Source organism: Muntiacus reevesi, chromosome 5, assembly GCF_963930625.1.
Source record: "Muntiacus reevesi chromosome 5, mMunRee1.1, whole genome shotgun sequence".
Classification (NCBI taxonomy): domain Eukaryota; kingdom Metazoa; phylum Chordata; class Mammalia; order Artiodactyla; family Cervidae; genus Muntiacus; species Muntiacus reevesi.
Genome location: NC_089253.1, coordinates 75,494,124 through 75,512,812, shown reverse-complemented (window position 1 = coordinate 75,512,812; position 18,689 = coordinate 75,494,124). Strand labels below are relative to the sequence as shown.

General features: G+C 41.7%; 1 protein-coding gene and 1 pseudogene across 7 annotated transcripts in view; one reads left to right on the top strand and one right to left on the bottom strand.

Annotated features, from left to right (window-relative positions):
• The first annotated feature begins 4,597 nt into the window (after window positions 1-4,597).
• ENAH (ENAH actin regulator) overlaps window positions 4,598-18,689 on the top strand; it is a 158,209-nt gene continuing 144,117 nt past the window's right edge. The window contains exon 1 of one of the 7 annotated variants that reach the window (XM_065935545.1): window positions 4,598-5,098. In XM_065935545.1, the coding sequence (XP_065791617.1) occupies window positions 5,094-5,098 (5 nt within the window). In that variant the 5' untranslated portion in view covers window positions 4,598-5,093. The remainder of the gene's footprint in view (window positions 5,099-18,689) is intronic. The other 6 variants (XM_065935539.1, XM_065935540.1, XM_065935541.1 and 3 more) reach the window with 6 other exon arrangements.
• Window positions 17,221-18,070, bottom strand: LOC136169051 (large ribosomal subunit protein uL11-like; annotated as a pseudogene).

Genomic DNA, 18,689 nt, shown 5'->3' with positions numbered 1-18,689 from the left:
AGATTGAATTTTGATGTTAAACCCAAGAAAATAATCTCTCAACCTGGAATTTGGCCAGGTTACCATGCTGAGCAACAGTTTCAAAGAAAAAGATAATTGGGATTTTTAATGAGCTTTGAAATTTATCTGAAAGGTGGGCTGAAAGCTACAAAAGACAATGTATTAGGCAGTGTGACTTTAAACAGCTCATTCAGGATACAACCTAGTGATAATATCTTTCTTCTCTACCGTGATTAGCCAGAAAAATAATCTTTCATTAACTCTTCCCCTGATCTCCTTTGAGGAAATATTCCAAGGTCAGTTGTTACCCAATCATAATGTCCCTAGGATAATTGACTGGTATTTTCAAATTTGATTAAGTCAGTGGGACAAGTAAATCAATTCAATGCAAGAGACAGGGCAACCACTCATTTTTCTTGCCAAGCTATCAGCCAGATTTTATAAGAGATAATTCAGAATAGGGTTATGGCGATGCTTCTTTTCAATCCGTTTACTAAAGCATCATGACTTGATTGTTATCTAGAAATGAAGCCCGTCTACTATACTCTTTAAATGGGAACCATGGCTGAATTTTGTGGAAATAACGCCTTGCATTGTGTAGAATATGGCCTCTACCAATTGTTACTCTAATGTTGTTTAGGCTTTAGAAATCTTCTGCCAAGTTTTAAACGCTGTGGCAATAAGGAAAGAAAGAGGCTCTGGGAAAGAGGAAATGAAATTAGCTGAATAAATCCTAATTTGGAAGGAAGAAAAATGACAAATGGCAGAAAAATGCAAATGGCAGAGAGGCAAATAGTTTGCTCTAATATCTTTGTCTTCTGATAATATTTTTGAACCAAGATTATATATGGACAGCTAAAGTTGAAAGATGAGTAATAAAAATATCTTGAATCCTACTGGAATATCATGTTATATATTATTTTTTCCCCATCCTTGGGGAAATAAACAAAAATTACACTAATTGCCACAAAAGAAAACCCAATCCCATTACATCTAAGTGAACGCATACAATCACATGCACTCCAAACTACTTCTTGTTCTCACCCATCCCTATGTAAGTCTTGGTTTTTCAGGGGAGATCCCTTTTTTGGGTGATGAAGGAGACTGTGCCTACAATCCTTAGCAATGATTTCCTGACTGCTGAGCAGCATTAGTCATGCATCCTCCTCATGCCCATAAATGGAGGACAAGCCTACACTGATGCTATCAGACGAATTTAAACAAGGCCTGTTCTGAGAGAACCCTCAGAGCCAGACTGACAACACTCCTGAAGAAACCCATCTTCAGTAGAAGTGTGTTTTGTTTCATCTTACACTTGGGCACACACTACTAATAGAGGCATAGAACAACCTGGGATCACGGGGATCGCTGTGCATACCTAGGGCTTGGAGCAGGCCTTCCATTGTGGTGTTAAGCTGGGATGTTGCTCTGTAAGCCAAAGTTTAAGTCCATATACTCAGTGCTAAGAAGAGATTGTATTTCTTTTGATGAAGAGTTTCCTCTTCATCTTTGATTAGAGCAGTCATTCATTTATTTATTCATTTATTTCCAAACATCCACGTGCCTACCTGAGGGCCAGGCATTGGGCTTCAGGCTGAGCAACCCTTGTGAGAGAAAAATGCAAGCGATTTTCACCATTCAGCCAAGCCAATAAAATCAGCTAATTTTAAAGCAGCTTTACATTTTACTGTCTAACTCACTTATTTATGCCCTAGGAAGGCAGTATGATGTGGTAGAAGGAGTAATGGACCAATAATTAGAAATCCTGGGTGTAAGTTCCTGTTCTACCACAAAGAGACTGCGTGACTGTGGGGCAGTTTACTTAACCTCTCTGGGCCTCACTTTCCTTTTTTGAAAATATGAGTGGGTTGGACTTAAGATTCCTTCCATCTCTAAAATTCTTTTATTCTATACGGTAACACATTCCACAAAGTTTCTTTTGTGACCAGAATTAGTTGGTGAATTCCCAGCTCAAGTTTCCCTTTTGCTCTCTTTTATTGTTTTTTTTTTTTCCTCTCTTTTATTGTTAAACCAAATATGAACAAGAAGTAATAATATTTTGTCACAGCCAACAAATTGCCCTTCCACTGAATGACCTTTGGAGGTCAGGCCACCCATCACAACATCTAAATCCAAAGGCAATGGTATGATCAACTTGTGAGCTGGCGGGCTGCCATCCAAAAGTATGGAAATGGTTGTAGCCAGCCAAAATTCTTGGCTGGTACATTTTTAATAAACATAGAAAATAAGAACAGCATTTTCCACTTGGATTGCTTAATTTGGTGCCCATACCATCGGAACACTTGGTGGAAGGATAAGGATGATGTGATATATCACTTATTTAGCGCAGGATGGATTAACTTGCACAAATGAGAAGTAGGTTATGGAGTCATCTGTAAGGCATTTTTATCCTTGCCTCTTGTCTCTGGCAAGAGATAGCTTGAGTCATTACAGCAACATCTCCACCCCTTTTGGCCCTTTGTAAGAGTTTTCCCTGAAACATAAGCTCTGCTGGATTTACTGTATTGCTATGAATGGACTAAGGCAAATTGGTGTGAATTCTTTCTGGTCGAATACCTCTTCTTAATATTTTTGCAAGATGGTTCAACATGTCTTATTACTTTTCCAAGAAAAAAACCTCCACAGCAAATGTTCTCTGGTTAATTTGGAGAATATCTGAGGTGCATGTGTTTTAATTACATAAATGACAGTGAGTGCTTAGGATAGGACAATGAGCCTCATAGTTAGTAGCTCTGGTTTTTAATTGCGGTGATTGCACAAACTCATCCAGTTCTTGGATTCTGTATTTCTGTCTCTACTTGTAATGTGGCAGCAAGGGCATTTGATGGGCAAGACTGTTTTCTCTGCAGTGCTTGGAGATCCCTGAATAAAATACACTGTGATAGTTAAGATGTAATTAGACATGTGGGTGGAAATTAGTGTTCAAGCACACCATGTCTAAGCAAAGTCACTGTGCCTTTTTACTACCTGAGGCCACTCTGGTCCTGTGCCATAACTCCAGGTCACTGAGTATACAGCGCTGTTGGTTAGAGGCTGCAGGTTCCAAAAAGAAAATAACTTGGTATTGAATCTGAAACCTTTTTATAGTAAAAACTGGGCCACACAGTTCTATTATAGACAAGTCAGGCATTCACCAAGTATGACTGTAACCTGTTCACTTTTCTTTTGGAAGTGTATATGATCTCAATGATCAAAACTATAATTTGAATTGTACCTCCATCTTATAAAACACCAAAACTTTCTACTAGATTTCCGGAGTCACGGCAGGTCCTCCATTTTGGATTAGATTCTCCAGTCATACGGACCCAGTAGCAACAGACCTTTTCCTTCTCAGTCATCTTAAAAAACACACACTTCTCCGTGGGACTACAAAAGGCCTGCAATTTGTCCAGTTTAATTTTTCATTTGATTTTTGGATTTGCTTCTGGATACCTAAAAACTCCCACTACTATAAATCCTGGCTTTCTGGATGGACTCCCCCCTCCCCCAACGCCACTGACTTTAAATGAGTTTGCTTCGCCAGCATTTTACATTTTACCTTTTAAACGTGATTTCAAGACCAAACCAATGATGGAAAATTAAAAACCATCATTACATCATTAGTATCCCCCCACGGTCCCCCTGCACCCCCACACCGAGTCTCCCACCCTTTATCCCCCTGTTGCGGCCGGAATTCCCTTTTTGCTAATGACGACAGAAAGCGGTTTCCCGAGCTGCGTTTCTCTTCTTGCACTCTTGCTGCTGCACACGATGCCTCGCGCGTCTCCCGGTGACTGCGTTTCCCCGCGAGTTGGCCGCGTTCTTTCGGGGATGAAGTCATCCCTATACATGGTGTGCCTATTAGTTCGTTACATTGGTACAGCACACTGGGATTCCTCGGAAAGAAAAGGAGCGACGCGAACAATGATGACCATATTTTACATGTATACGCCACCCCTCCCCCCAGCCCGGGGGAATCGCCGGGAGCCGCGCGCGGCGGGGGCGGGCCGTGGGGCTGGCCGGGATGCCCAACGACTGGCAGGTCCGGGTCGTGAGATACAGCAACAGGGCGAGCTGAGGACAAGCCCCGCGCGAGGGCACCCGGACGGGCAGATCCGGAGTCCCTCCGGCCCGGCCCAGTGCCCAGTCTCACGCATCCCGACCGCCGCCTCCCGGCTCCCCACGCCTGTGCCGGCAGGTCCCGCACCGGGAGGTCCTGGCGCCCCAGTCTGGGCACTCAGCGCTCCGGCGCGGGGGAGGCCCGGGAGCTCCCCCAGGGTCAGGGGAGCGGGAGTAGACGGGGGCGGGGGGGGGGGCGACGGCCAAGGACAACCCGAGGCGGGGGTGTGGGCAGCCCTGATCCCAGGGGGCCGGGGAGCGGGGGCGGGGGCGGGGTGGGAAAGCAACAAAGAGCCTTTGCTAACCCGCCGTCGCCGAGCCCGCTCCCGCCCCTCGCGGCTCCCCGCAGGCCGGCGGGGTCCCGGGCCGGCGGCGCGGCGCGGGGAGCCCGGCCCCCCTGCCTCCCCTCCCCCCCCCCCCCCCCGCACCGCCCCCTCGCCCTCGGGGGAAGGAGGGGAGGAAGGCGGCGCCTGCGTGCTCCTCCGCCGCGCGCCCCGCCTCCTCCCGGGCTCCTCGCGGCGAGCCGACTCTCCTCCCGCGGCTGCCGCAGCTGCCGGTTGCACACGGCCTCGGCGGCGGGCGCGGCGGGGCGCGAGCCTGTGGAGCGGCGGCCGGGCGCGCGGCCCCGGCGGGCACCCCTCCGAGGGCGGCCGAAGAAGCTCCCGGGGGAGGAGGAGGAGGAGGTGAAGGAGGAGGAGGTGGGGGGCTGCGGCGGCCGCGGGACCCACACTCGGCGCCTCGGCCTCTCCGCCCCCTCCCCAGCTTTTCTTTCGCCCGCTCCTCTCCCGCTCCGGACCGGCGCCTCGGCTTTGTGCGAGGAGATGGTGTAGCCCCGCGGCCGCCTGGAGGAGGAGCTGGACACTTGTCTGCCGGCCCCGAGCTGCGTCCCCGCCCCTGGAGGAGAGACCCCCCCGCTCGGCTCGGCGCCTCCCGCGTCTCCCGGCTGCTGGGGAAGCCTCGGCGCGGCCGGCACCATGAGGTGAGGGGCGCGCGGGGCGGGGGCCGGCGGGCCATTGTGCCGCGGGAGCCGCGACCCCTGTCCCTGTCTTTCCCCGGACCCCGCCTTCCCTCTCCCGGCCAGGCGCGTCTCCCAGGTCTCCGGTCTCTATCTCCCCCCTCCCCCTTTGTCCCTTCTCATTTCTCTTTCTTTCTTGTAATCCTCCCCAGCCCCTCTTATTGGGGAGGGGGGGGCTCCTCTTTTCGACGTTCTCCCGTTTTTCCTCAAATGCTCCTCTTGCGCCCAGGATTTCCCTTCCTAAATTTAATGTGCTCCTGGCTCCCTCCCCCCCAGCCCTTGCGAGCCAGACCTGGGAGATGGGGAGGGGTTCGAGAATCGAAGCGTGCTTGTTGCTGGGAAACAGGTATTTTTCCGTCTCTATGTAAAAATTTCGTTCACTTTTATAACAGAACTCTCGTGTTTAACTAAAAAAAAAAGGGATAAAAGTTTGAAAGACCTGAAATTTCTGTGGGGAATAAAGTGCTCTGGTAGTGGTAGGTGAAAGAGCTCAGAAAGGTGAAATTTCACGGTGGTGGGGGAAGGGAAGGAATTTATTACGTTAATATTGGGGGGGGGACACAGTGAAAGACTGCGATAAGTAAGTTGTTCGGGGTGTGTAAACGGGGGCGGGGGAGGGATTTGTTTGGAAAACCCTTTTCTCTTCCTCTAGCAGCCTGTGTTGCATTGCAGCAGCTGCCTTTTTCCTTTTTCTCTCTAATCAATAACACAGAAGCTAGATTATTTTTTCAGCCCCAAAGAATTGAATGTACCGTCGTAAAATGTTACTTTAATTGATACGATGAAACATATGGTGTGATATTTTTCGTGTTTGTTTCTCCAATTGTGTTAGAGAATAAACCATGATGTGGTGTGTCATTCATTGGAGATTTTTTTTCAGCCTTTCCTGTGTTTTGTGTCCATAAGCTCCTCTTTTCGGATTGGTGCAAGACTTCGTGAGAAATGGGACTTGGTAGACTGAAGGCTGATCCATTCTGCGTTATCATCCTTAAGGCCTTCCTTTTAGGTTAAACAATTGTGGAAAAAAGTAAATTACTCCATTTCTGTCTTCTGAAAGAGATAGTCTTAACAGTTCGTTCGGATTTGAATCTCCTTTGTGTTAAAAGATTAATGGCTAACCGTTGCCAAGACCCTTATAATGTAATACAATGAGATTTGAATGATATAATCTACACATTCCTGCGTTTTGGCAAGAAAATGTCATGTCATTGGAATTCTTTCTCAATTTAAGTAGTTTCCACTTTAAACTTTTTTTTCCTATCAAGATTGAACACTACTTTCCCATTTTGGTTTTTATTTTAATATATATTTGTGATATAGCTTTCAGCTTATTGTGAATTTGAATTGTTTATCTCTGATTCAAGTTATGGAGCTTTATTTGAAGGCTTTAAAGTTTGTTTTTAATGCTCTCTCTAAGTGACCCCTTTTCCTTTGTGATTTCACAAACAAGTTATTTTCAAGTATAGATAGTGCAAAATGTAATTATGGCATACTTTGTAAAATATGGCTTGAAAAACTTGAGCCATGCCTTTGAACGTAGGTTTTTTTTTTTTTTGAATCAAGTTATTGCAGTCCTTGAAAACTCAGAAACTATAATAAAGCATTGTTAATGTTAAGTCTTGTAATAAATTGATTTCTGCTGTAACTTTTAATGCTTACAGGGGTCTTGGAGACCAGAATGTATCAAGTTTTTCCAAACTTTGGGTAAACTTTTCCCAACATTGAAAAATGTAAAACAATGAAAGTGAGTTATTTTAAAATGAAATGATTGTAAAGTTGTCAGATTCAAAGACTGTGAACCAAAAAGAAAAGAAAAAACTTAAAAATTAAAAAATATTCAGTGAAGTTTGATCACTATCATGTATAGTTATCAACCTGTCATAGGTAAATTATATCTTCACTTAAAAATTCCTTTTCTAATAAGAAGTAATTTGTAACTTTTAAGCTGTTTTCCTACTCTGCTCTGTTCCTTATTAAATGTAGAAAGGGAGGAATCACACCGATGCTTCCCAGTAGCTTAAATATAGAAGATGCTACACAGGTCTGAAAAGTTTGTTAAAGTAGTCTACAGTAATTCTTTGTAGGCTAATTGTGAATAATTTACAAGCAGAAAAGAGGATCAGCTTTTCACTTTGGAAGGCATTGGATTATTTGGTAGGTGGTTTGTGCGACTCATATGTATTCACGTTTCCTTAGATACCTGTAAAAGCAGGATTGTCTGGTAAGGAAGTAAAAAGTGCTGGTTGCAAAAAGCTATGGCATATTTTGGTGCGTAAGAAACGGCTTTTTAGGTTATATTCATATTGATTTGGTCTCAATGTTTTCTAGTATGCTAGGACATAAATGTTACACTGTTAAATTGAGTCTCTCTAATTATGAGTAGTTCTGATGCTTTAAAGGCCATCCAGAAATAGGAGTGTATGGGTAGGAAATTTCCACTTAAGTTGGTCATAATTCTGAAGAGGGGCTGTGATAAATATGTTGCGGTCTAGGCATTTGTGATAAGATCTCTCAGATGACTTTAGTTTCAGGAATGGCACTCTCATTGGTATAATGTAATAACTCCTTTGCAGAAGGGAATGGGATAATACTTTGTGCTTAGTTGCTCAGTCATGTCCAACTTTCTGAGATCCTGTTCCTGAAGCAATCTTAATGGCATTCTACACATTTAAAAAGCTGTGTATAGAATTACTTGTTAGTACTTTTTTTAAAAACAGATGAGAATTAAAATGAGAACATGTATTTCTTATACAAAACAGTGAGAGGGTTGAGACTTAAAAAACTGATACTTTTGTTAGTGGAACACCCGACTTTTTGTTCTATTCTTATTTTTCATTTATGTAATGATTGAAAATTATAAGATGATTTGTGATAGAGGTAGGGGATTATGTGTAATATTAATATAGCATATACCTTTTAAATGATTACATTTTTGCTTAGTTGGTTAGTTACTCAAATTTTTTTTTTTATAGAAGGAGAAGCTTGTCTGATATAAGATAGTTGCATGTAGCTTAGTGGTTAAGGAGAGCTCAGAAGATTTCGGATTGACATTCTTAGATCTGTATTAAATAGTCTAGGATTCCACTCACTCTTCTGTGACGTTCTCATGGAAAAAAGGTGTAGTTGAGTTGTGAGGATTCAGCCAAGTCATTTATTAGCTGGATGACCTTGAGCTGATCACTTTATTTCACTGATCTATATTTAAAAATATGTAAAAATAGGGATAGTTATTTACTGGGTATTAAGGATCAAGTGATAATATTGACTAGAAGAGAGTGTGTATTGTGTACTTGTAAACCTTATACAGTTACATTACTCATCTTGTTTTAAGGCTTAGTTCTGTAAGGTAAACCTTTTGGGTAGTTTGCTTCACCTCATCTAGTTCAAGGATGGTAAGCAGGTTGTATTTTGCTTATCTACTCCCAGTTGATAGTGGCTGCCATATTGATAAAGGGCATAGCTGCATTTCTGGGTTTTGTGAAAAAGGGCCCTGATGTTTGATTGCGATGAGGGTTGTACAGAATGGCAATAAAGTGTTTCCTGGTATGTGCCTTATTTAACCATCCGTGATCTAGCCCAGTCTTCTTATTTTATAGGTGAGGAAACCGATATTTGTTTCCTTTCCTTGTGTATGTTTAGTCTTTGAAGTAGTTATTGTGATTTTGTTACCTTCATTTATAGTAATGATAAATTTAATACACATTTTAAGAGTGTGGCATAGCTAAAGCTCAGAAGATCCAGGTTTTATATGCTGACTTGTTAATGGAGAAAACTGATAAATATGGAGATTATTCTATTTCAAGGATTGTTGTGTCAACAGTCAAGTGAGAGCCCGTGAAAGGATAATAATAGTAGTCTCTATTCCCATGGATCTTGCTTTATGCTTGTAGGTTTTGGATGTGTGGCTTTCTTACAGGGGTTAATTTTAGGAGCAGATGCCAAATTTTCATTTTTTAGAATGTCAGTGCTTTGTATTTAGGCATTGTTTTGCCTTGTAGGTATTAAGGAATACATCATGAATAAGAATGTGGATTAATGAAGAAAAGGTCCTGGTTTTTACAGCAGTCAAGGTTTTCAGTTAGTCCAGTTGGAATAACTGAAATAACTGGCGGGCCCATTTGGCTGGTATAGAAGATATTACTTACTCAACTGACAGCTTTGGTTACTTATCTTTTTGGTTGCACAGCTTAAATCTGGGGTGACTGTATAACTTGTGAAACTACCAGTCTTTTTTTTCTTTTTTTTTTAACGTCCCCTCCCTCTTGAGCCTCCCTTGCCATCCCACCCATCTAGGTTGTTACACAGCTCTGATTGAGTTTCCAGAGTTATATGGCAAATTCCCATTGGCTATCTACTTTACACATGGTAATAGATGTTTCCATGTTACTCTCTCCCTACATCCCACCCTTTCCGCCCCGACCCCCCACCCTTGTGCATAAATCTGTTCTCTGTCTAACACCCAGTCTTCATCATAAGTCTAAGAAGGGTTTGGGAAAATGTGATTTCAATTTTTATGCAGTTGTTGGGGAGGAAAAAGACTTCAGTTCTTCCCATGCACTTCTCTCATTTCTCTGAATTGATGGATGAAACTGAGTGGAAGTGAAAGTCAGAGAGAGAGTCTGAGCTGAGGCTGTACTTCAGTGAATGCTTCCTCAAACAAAGGCTTATGAAGTTTTCTGGAATAGAAATCAGGGAGAGAATTCCTTGTTAGACCTGAGAAGTAGTCCTTGATTTATCTACATCCCAGCTCTCTTCTGTGTTACTACGTCCTTTGCATATTTTTTTGCCATTGCATTTATTTCACTGTTTTATAATGATGTGGATTTTTCTGTCCCTCTTTGCTGTAAACTCCTTGAGAGTATATTTTATATACTTTTATATAAAAATGCTTTTATATTCAGGGTTCCAGCGAAATATTTGGCATAAGGTGGGTGCTTATATAAATGCTTGACTTGGGGGTGTCCTTTTCCAGAGTCTATTCACTAACAATAAGCACCACCATTTCTGGAGCACCTATAATGTTTTGTAGCCATACTGGGTATTCTAGGATGTAAAATAGTATTCAGCATATAATAAATGTTAATAAATTTATTTAATTCAAATAAAACAAGCATCCTGAACACAAGAATAGGTAGAGAGCTTGTTTCTTAACTCAAACACAGAGCTCTGCTGCTGCTAAGTCGCTTCAGTCGTGCGACCCCATAGACATGCGACCCCATTGTCGTGCGACCCCATAGACGGCAGCCCACCAGGCTCCCCTGTCCCTGGGATTCTCCAGGCAAGAACACTGGAGTGGGTTGCCATTTCCTTCTCCAACGCATGAAAGTGAAAAGTGAAAGTGAAGTCGCTCAATTGTGTCCGACTCTTAGCGACCCCATGGACTGCAGCCTACCAGGCTCCTCCCTCCATGGGATTTTCCAGGCAAGAGTCCTGGAGTGGGGTGCCATTGCCTTCTCGGAAGAAAGCTCAAAGTGGCCAAAAAGAGTCAGACTCAGGTTTGTCTAACTGTAAAGCCCTTTTGGAAGATACTGGGTTTCCTTGACTTTCTCATTCAATTCTGAATTAACAGAATGGCCATCATTCTGTTTTTTAGTTTCTTTGATCCTGGGACTTGCAAATATTTTTGAGCAACAAGCTCAAAATGCCTACATGTCTGTTGGCTTAGCTGATTTCTACTCTGCTTAATGACTGTTTTGATCCTTATTAGTGCTTAAAATACCAATAATTGGATAGTTTGTGATATTCATGAAGAAAGGTTTATTAGCTCAAGGTGCTATAACAAAATCCCATAGGGATTTATTTTCTTAAAGTTCTGGAGGCTGGAAATCTTGAGATCAGGGTGCCAGTATGGCCAGTTCTGGTAGGACTGCCATCTTTTTGGACACTTTCTTGTTATGTCCTCATATGGCAGAGAGAGAGACAAAGGTCTCTCCCCTTTCTTACAAGGTCACTGATCCTTTTGGGTTTGGACCCCACCCTTATGACCTCATTTAACCTTAATTACCTTCTTAAAGCCCTGTCTCCGAATATAGTCAAAGAGGGGATAGGGCTTCAATATATGGATTTTTCTGGGAAATAATTCAGCCCATAGCAGAAGATAGCCTGGTTTTTTTGGTCAGTGGATACAGCTTTGATGGAATAAGTGAATCTGTATAATACTTAGGTGACTTTTAGATTGATTGGTTTTAAGTAACTCTACATGAAGAAAGCATTTACTGATGAAATGATGAAACTGATTTATGAAAGAGACCTCCTACATTTTCTAGAAATTTCTGTACATTGGGAAGTTTTTGTTTTATAATGACTGATAAGCTTAACATTTATTTTCTCAAAGAATCCTTTTGGTATGAAACTGTGCATATGTCTCAGTACAGAGGTTGCATCAGTTCAGTTCAGTCACTCAGTCGTGTCTTTGCGACCCCATGGACATCACCTGTCCATCACCAACTCCTGGAGCCTACTCAAAACTCATGTCCATTGCATTGGTGGTGCCATCCAACCATCTCATCCTCTGTCGTCACCTTCTCTTCCCGCCTTCAATCTTTCCCAGCATCAGGGTCTTTTCCATTGAGTCAGTTCTTTGCATCAGGTGGCCAAAGTGTTGCATATAAGAGGGTAAAAAGGACAGGCTTTAAAGTCAACCTGAGTTCAAAGTAGGTTATAAACCTACTTTGAGTAGATCACAATTTTTGAGATATGAATTTTTTTATAAAATGGACTTATTTTTTTACATTATAGAGTTGTTAAGGAGAATTAAATCAGAAATTATTTAAAACCCTGGCATAACATTTGGCACGTAAAATGGGCTTGGTAAGAGTAAATCCCCTACTTTTGTGGAAGTCTTACATCTCCTAAGTTTATGTTAAGAATGTGAAAACTGATGTAAAATGGTGCAGCCACTTTAGAAAACAAGTGCTAAACATAGAGTTACTAGATTACCCAGAAATTTCACTCCAGGGTGTATGTGCAAGATAAATAAAAATATATGCCCATACAAACTGGACACAAATGTTCATGTCAGCATTACTCATAATAGCCAAAAGGAACATGGTTGGAAACATGCTAAGTGAATGGAAGTCAGACACAGAAAAAGACTTTTGTGACAGGAAGAAGATTAACATTTGCTATGGTTTTGGGAGCGTAAAGGAAGATTGGGAAGTGAGTATGTGCAAGAGGGTTCCCCAACCCCATTCCACTGTGTATATGTGTGTGTGTGTGTGTTTGGATTCTGTCAGGGTGTCTGAGAATTCAACTGAATTCTGACATTGCCTACCTGGAGATGGAATTGGATTCCACCTGTTAAAGGGCTCAGTCCCACAAGACCCATCTTCTATTTCAGGAAGGGTGTCAGTCGTGTCTGACACTGTGTCCCCATGCACTGTAATCCACCAGGCTCCTCTGTCTATGGGATTCTCCAGGCAAGAATACTTCAGTACAAGAATACTGGAGTGCATAGCCATTCCCTTCTCCAGGAGGTCTTCTCAACCCAGGGACTGAACCTGGGTTTTCTGCATTGCAGGCGGATTCTTTACCGACTGAGCAACCAGGGAAGCCCATTTCCATTTCAGAGATGAGTCGCAAGTCCAGGTTGTTACGTGTACTTCTGATTGACTGGCTGTGACTCAGAGGGCTCCATAGCCCCCTCCTCAGGTGTGATTAATTGTTTAGAATGGCTTGCAGATCTCTGGAAAGCTGTTTACTCACTAGATTCCTCCTTTATTATTAAAAAAGATATTAAAGAGGATGAGCCAAATGAAGAGCTACACAGTTCCTGAACAAAGGAGCTTCTGTCCTTGTGGAACTTGGGTCATGGCATGGTAGCATATGGAAGTGTTCTGGTTCTCTGATGTGGAAGCTCTCAAAAAAGAGAGCCTGAAAGCCATTCTTTTGGGTTTTTGTAGAGGCCTCTTCACATTGTCATGATTGACTGAACCATTGGCCAGTGGTGACTGATTCGACTTCCAGCCCCACTCCTCATCTTTGGAGATAGGATGGAGTGGGTAGGGGGGTGGCCCTGAAAGTTCCAACCCTCTGGTTACTTGGTTGGTCCTTCTGGCATCAGCCCCAGTCCTTGGGTGCTTCTGAAAGTTACTTCATTCACATAACCAAAAGACAGCTTTATCACTCTCCTTCAGAAATTCAAGGGTTGGGGGAGCTGTGAGCGTGAAACTGGAGGAAGACCAAATATATATCTTAAAAATCACAATGTATATTGGGTTTCCTTCTGGGATGATGGGAGATATTCTAGAATTAAACAATGATGATCATTGTTCAACCTTGTGAATATACTTTATTGTTCGGTCGCTTAGTCATGTCCGACTCCATGCAACCCCATGGGCTGCAGCACACGAGTCTTCCCTTTCATCACCATCTCCTGGAGTTTGCTCTGACTCATGTCCATTGAGTTGGTGATGCCATCCAACCATGTCATCCTCTGTTGTCCCCTTCTCCTCCTGCCCTCAGCCTTTCCCAGCATCAGGATCTTTTCTGAGTCAGCTCTTTACATCGGGTGGCCAAAGTACTGGAAGTTCAGCATCAGTTCCTTCCAATGAGTATTCAGGATTAATATCCTTTAGGATTGACTGGTTTGATCTCCTTGCAGTCCAAGGGACTCTCAAGAGTCTTCTCCATCACCACAGTTCAAAAGCAGCAATTCTTCTTGGACTAATATTTTAAATTGACATCTTCATGTTTTCTAAAGAAGAGAGTTTGAAGATAGAGAACCATTGGGCTTTTCTCTTTAGGGAACCAAGTGGGTGGGAGTCCTGAAGTGGAAACGTTACTTAATGGTGCCTCTGAGAGGCCTGATCAAATTTTGGAGTTCTTTATGCGCAGGTAGCAGCCATCTCTCTGGTAGCTCTGTTACAACAAGGATGACTAAAGTCACTGATAATATCAGTGAAACAAGTCCGTCAGAATCTTCAGAAACCTGTTTAATCTGGATAGTGATTTTTCTTGGGTCTGTTTACAGTAATCTCAAATACCAGAGAAAGTTTTGTCTTTGGTGTCATCAACCTTGATGATATTTTTGCCCTTCTAGGACATCTGGTCTTGACAAACCTATATGTCTAATGATAATGAAGTCAAAATGACTGACTGTGCTGCCCAGGTCCTCACTCCTATCCTTTTTCGTATCTGTTGTTATGTGTGTGAGCGTGGTGGGGAAGAAGATTCATAAAGAACCTCAGACCATAAAGTGAAATAAAATGAATAGCTCTTTAGGTCAAATCTCAAGAGAATCCAAATTGCTTGTGCAATGAACTGATCTTTCTGTGCAGGTGTTGTGATGTAAAATACTGGTTATATTTGAGTGTCTGCTTTTGCTTTGAGAAGTCCCCTCCTCATCTACTCCAAATTCTCATCTCACGTTAGACTAGTATTGCAAGCAAATTGTGTCCATTCCTTTTTTTTTTTTTTTAAAGTAATTTAAGGTTTATGGATCAAAAAAGTTTTCATTTCATTTACTTTCATCTCTTTTTAGTCTCTTATTTGCCGTGGTTTAAGAAAATGAACCCAATTTACTATTATCGAAACAAAGGTTTGGTCAGTGTTTGTTTTAATTACTTTTTTCTTTTCATTATAAAGCAGTACAGATTCTACATAGATTTTAGAAGGTATAGAAAGTATAAAGATTTCAATAACTTAAATCTAAACCATCTAGAATTTTAATATTTTGATACATAGCTTTCTAGACTTCTCATAATGCATATGGCATATGTTTTGCATCCTCAGTCATGTCCAACTCTGCGACCCCATGTACTGTAGCCTGCCAGTCACCTCTGTCCATGGAATTTTCCAGGCAAGAGTACTGGAGTGGGTTGCCATTTCTGTCTTCAGGGGATCATCCCAACCCAGGGATTGGACCCACCTCTGTTACGCGTCCTGCATTTGCAGGTCGGTTCTTTACCATTGTGCCACCTGGAAGCCCCTATAATGCACATAAATGTGCTTGTGGGTGTATGAGTGTGTTTTAAGTAAAAGTGAGATCATACTATTTAGAAACAAAATTTTGTATTTTGTAACTGGCCGTTTTCCACTTCTTGTCACTAAATGGAAACCTAAAATAATTTTAAGTGACTGCATGGTATTTTCACTATGCTTTGGGTGACCTTAATCTACTTAATCTCTTGAAAGTGAAAGTTGCTCAGTTGTGTCCGACTCTTTGTGACCCCATGGACTATACAGTCCGTGGAATTCTTCAGGCCAGAATACTGGAGTGGGTAGCCTTTCCCTTCTCCAGGGGATCTTCCCAACCCAGGGATCAAACCCAGCTCTCCTGCATTGCAGGTGGATTCTTTACCAACTGAGCCACCAGGGGTAGACTTTTAGATTTTTTCTCCTTGTTTATAAAAAATACTGCTGTGAACATCTTTGGGTATGTATATCTTTGTGCATGTCATATTTTAAATCTGCACAGATATATATGTTTTAGGATAAATTCATAGGATTAAATTGGAGAGTGTTTATTTTTCCCTTTTCTTTTACTTTTTCCTATCAGCAGGTCCTGTTAGGTCTCCCTTTGCTTCTCTCTGCCTCACCAACACTGCTGAAACCCAGGCCACTGTTACTGACTGGAGCAGTTGGTATCTTCTCATTTCCGTTCTTGTGCCACATTCTCCGTACATCAGTTAGAATGGTCTTAAAGTGGAAATCCAATACTGTTCTTGCCTGCTAAAGCCTTCAGTGTCATCTTAGTGTTCTTGGGATAAAACTCAACCTAGTAATAAGACCAAAATTATTAGTAGGTCCTGTGTGATCTGACTATATTCTAATTCCTAGAATATGGGAATTCACAGGCTTCTGTGAGTATGCAATATTTGAGTGAATAATAAATGAAATTGCCAGACCAAAGGGAATTTTCTTAGTTTTTGGTATACATTACCAAATTAACAACAACGGATGAGCGTGCCAGTTTCACCTGACTCTGACCAACTCAAGCCATTGTCAGCATTTTTAATCTTTGCCTATCTGATAGGCAGAAGGTGTTATCTCATTGTTTTAATTTGTGTTTCTTTGATAGTAGAGTTGAATATTTCTTCTTGTGTTTATTCGACATTTCTTTTGACAGAGTTGTCTCTGTGTCCTTTGCCTGTTTCCCAAATAGGATTTTAATTGTTCTTGTAATGATTTATAACATCTTTAAAAGGTAACCCTTTGTGGTGTAGATATTTTATGCCAGTTATCTAATGTGGTATCAGAGACTGCCTCAAAACCTAGCAAAACATGTATGAGTTGGCTGGTCAGTTCCGCTGGACTCACTTGTATCTTTTCATTTCTTAACTAGGTTCATGTGCTATGTCTTTTTGTCTCTTACTTAGTAGTACCAGGTTGCAAGCTCTTACCAAACTTCTGCCTGCATCCTCTTCCCTAATGCCTTCTTGGCCAAAGTCAGGCGTCAGGATGGGAGGAGACTACACACACATGAATCAAAATCAACCATATGTATCTCTTTTAAAAAGAAAAAGTTCATTTATTTATTTACTTAGGGCTGCACTGGGTCTTCATTGCTCTGTGCAGGCTTTCTCTAGTTGTGACAAGCAAGGGCTCCGCTGTAGTAGCAGTGTGTGGGCTTTTCATTGCTGAGGCTTCTCTTGTTGAAGAGCACAGGCTCTCGAGCTTGGCCTCAGTAGTTACAGTACACTGGCTTCGTTGCCCCAGGGCATGTGGCATCTTCCTATACCAGGGATCAAACCACGTCCCCTGCATTGGCAGGCAGATTCTTAACCTCTGGACCACCAGGGAAGTCCAATTGTATGTATCTTATAAACAAATTGAGCACTTACCTTTTAATTTTGCTTTGGTATAGAAGCATTAAAGTTTCATGTTAGTTCTGTTAGTCTTTACCTTTGTGGTTTCTGCCTTTGGTGTCAAGCCATTCCTTTTCAAACTAAAATGATACAGGTATTCACCTACATTTTCTTCTGTTACTTTTTGGTTTCATTTATGTTTAAATTTAAGCCACTTGAAGTTTATTTTGGTGCAAGATGGGAGGTTAGTACTTGACTAAATACCAAACATTTAGTTGTCAGCATCATTTGTTGAAACATCTATCTTTTCCCTTTTTTTTTTTTTTGGTTGTCAAATGATCCTTTATTTTTTCTTTTTCCTTTGCAGTTCTTAACTAGCTGGGCACTCCACTGCAGCACTGTTGATATCATCTATGATGTCATGAGGGTGGCGGCAATCAACATTGCAGCCCACAGACTGGGCGGTCCCCAGGATCTCTTTAATGGTTCCAGAAAGTTCTCTAGCTAGAGACCGGTGCCGCATCTGCCGGGCAATGTTGACGATCTCATCAAAAGTGATGTTTCCACTGTGCTTAATGTTTCTCTGCTTCTTTCTGTCCCTTGGTGGTTCCTTGAGGGCTTTGATGATCAGGGCAGAAGCAGAAGGTACCACCTCAATCTGGGAATGTTTCTCTGCTTCTTTCTGTCCCTTGGTGGTTCCTTGAGGGCTTTGATGATCAGGGCAGAAGCAGAAGGTACCACCTCAATCTAGGCTTGTCTGTTCTGAATGGTCAGTTTCACTGTACTCCTCAGACCCTTCCAGTCACCAGTTGCCTTGGCTATGTCATCACTGACCTTTTTTGGAGACAGGCCCAAGGGGCCGATCTTGGGGGCCAGGGCAGACGTGGCACCGACTTCCCCACCGGTGCACCTCAGGTACACAACTTTGATCTCGTTGGGGTCGAACTTAGGCGGCATGGTGGAGGCGGCTGGTGTCGGATGAACCCGGATTCGGGACGACCGAAGAAAGTTGCACTTTCGCCTCCTCCTAGCTGAAAGCCGAAAGCTATCTTTTCCCATTTATTTGAAATGTCATACTCATTGTATACTGAATTCTCATAAATACTTAGCTCTGTTTTATTTGTTAACATTATTATTAATGTCATAATAGCATTTGTTATTTGACTCATTAGTTATTTGTCTAATTTTAGGCTATTACCTCACTGTCTTAATTACTCTGATTCTATAGTATATTTTAGTATCTAGAAAGGAAAGTTACTTTTCATTTATTGTTTTTCAAAATTTTATTTGCTTTTCTATTTGATACTTTCCTTTAGTTTAGTTTTAGAATCATTTCATCAGTTAAAGCAAAAATGAAATAAAAAATTGCACTCCCAAACCTGTTGGAGTTTTAATTAGGATTGTGTTAAATTAATGGATTAATATGGCTGGAGCAATTGGCCCCTTTATAATATGGAATTTTCTGTTCTTTTTTGTCTCTGTATATTCAGATTTAAAAATTTTATCTTTAGTAAAGTGCAGCCGTACTTTAGTTTATAGTTTAGTGGGTTTGACATTGTACCTTTAAAAAGTTATATATTTAGAAATTAAATTTTCAGCTCATTTTTGCTGTAAGTATATATCTGTTCTCATTTTTCTTTGTCTTAATTTTATTTAACATATATACTTATATTTAAACATAAACCTTTTGATTTTGAGTTTTTCCTTCTCTAATAACTCATTTCCAATGTTGGGATTTCTATTCCTCAGTTTTCTTAGATGTTGAAATGTAATAGCTAACAGTTACTGAGTACTTACTGCCTGAAATA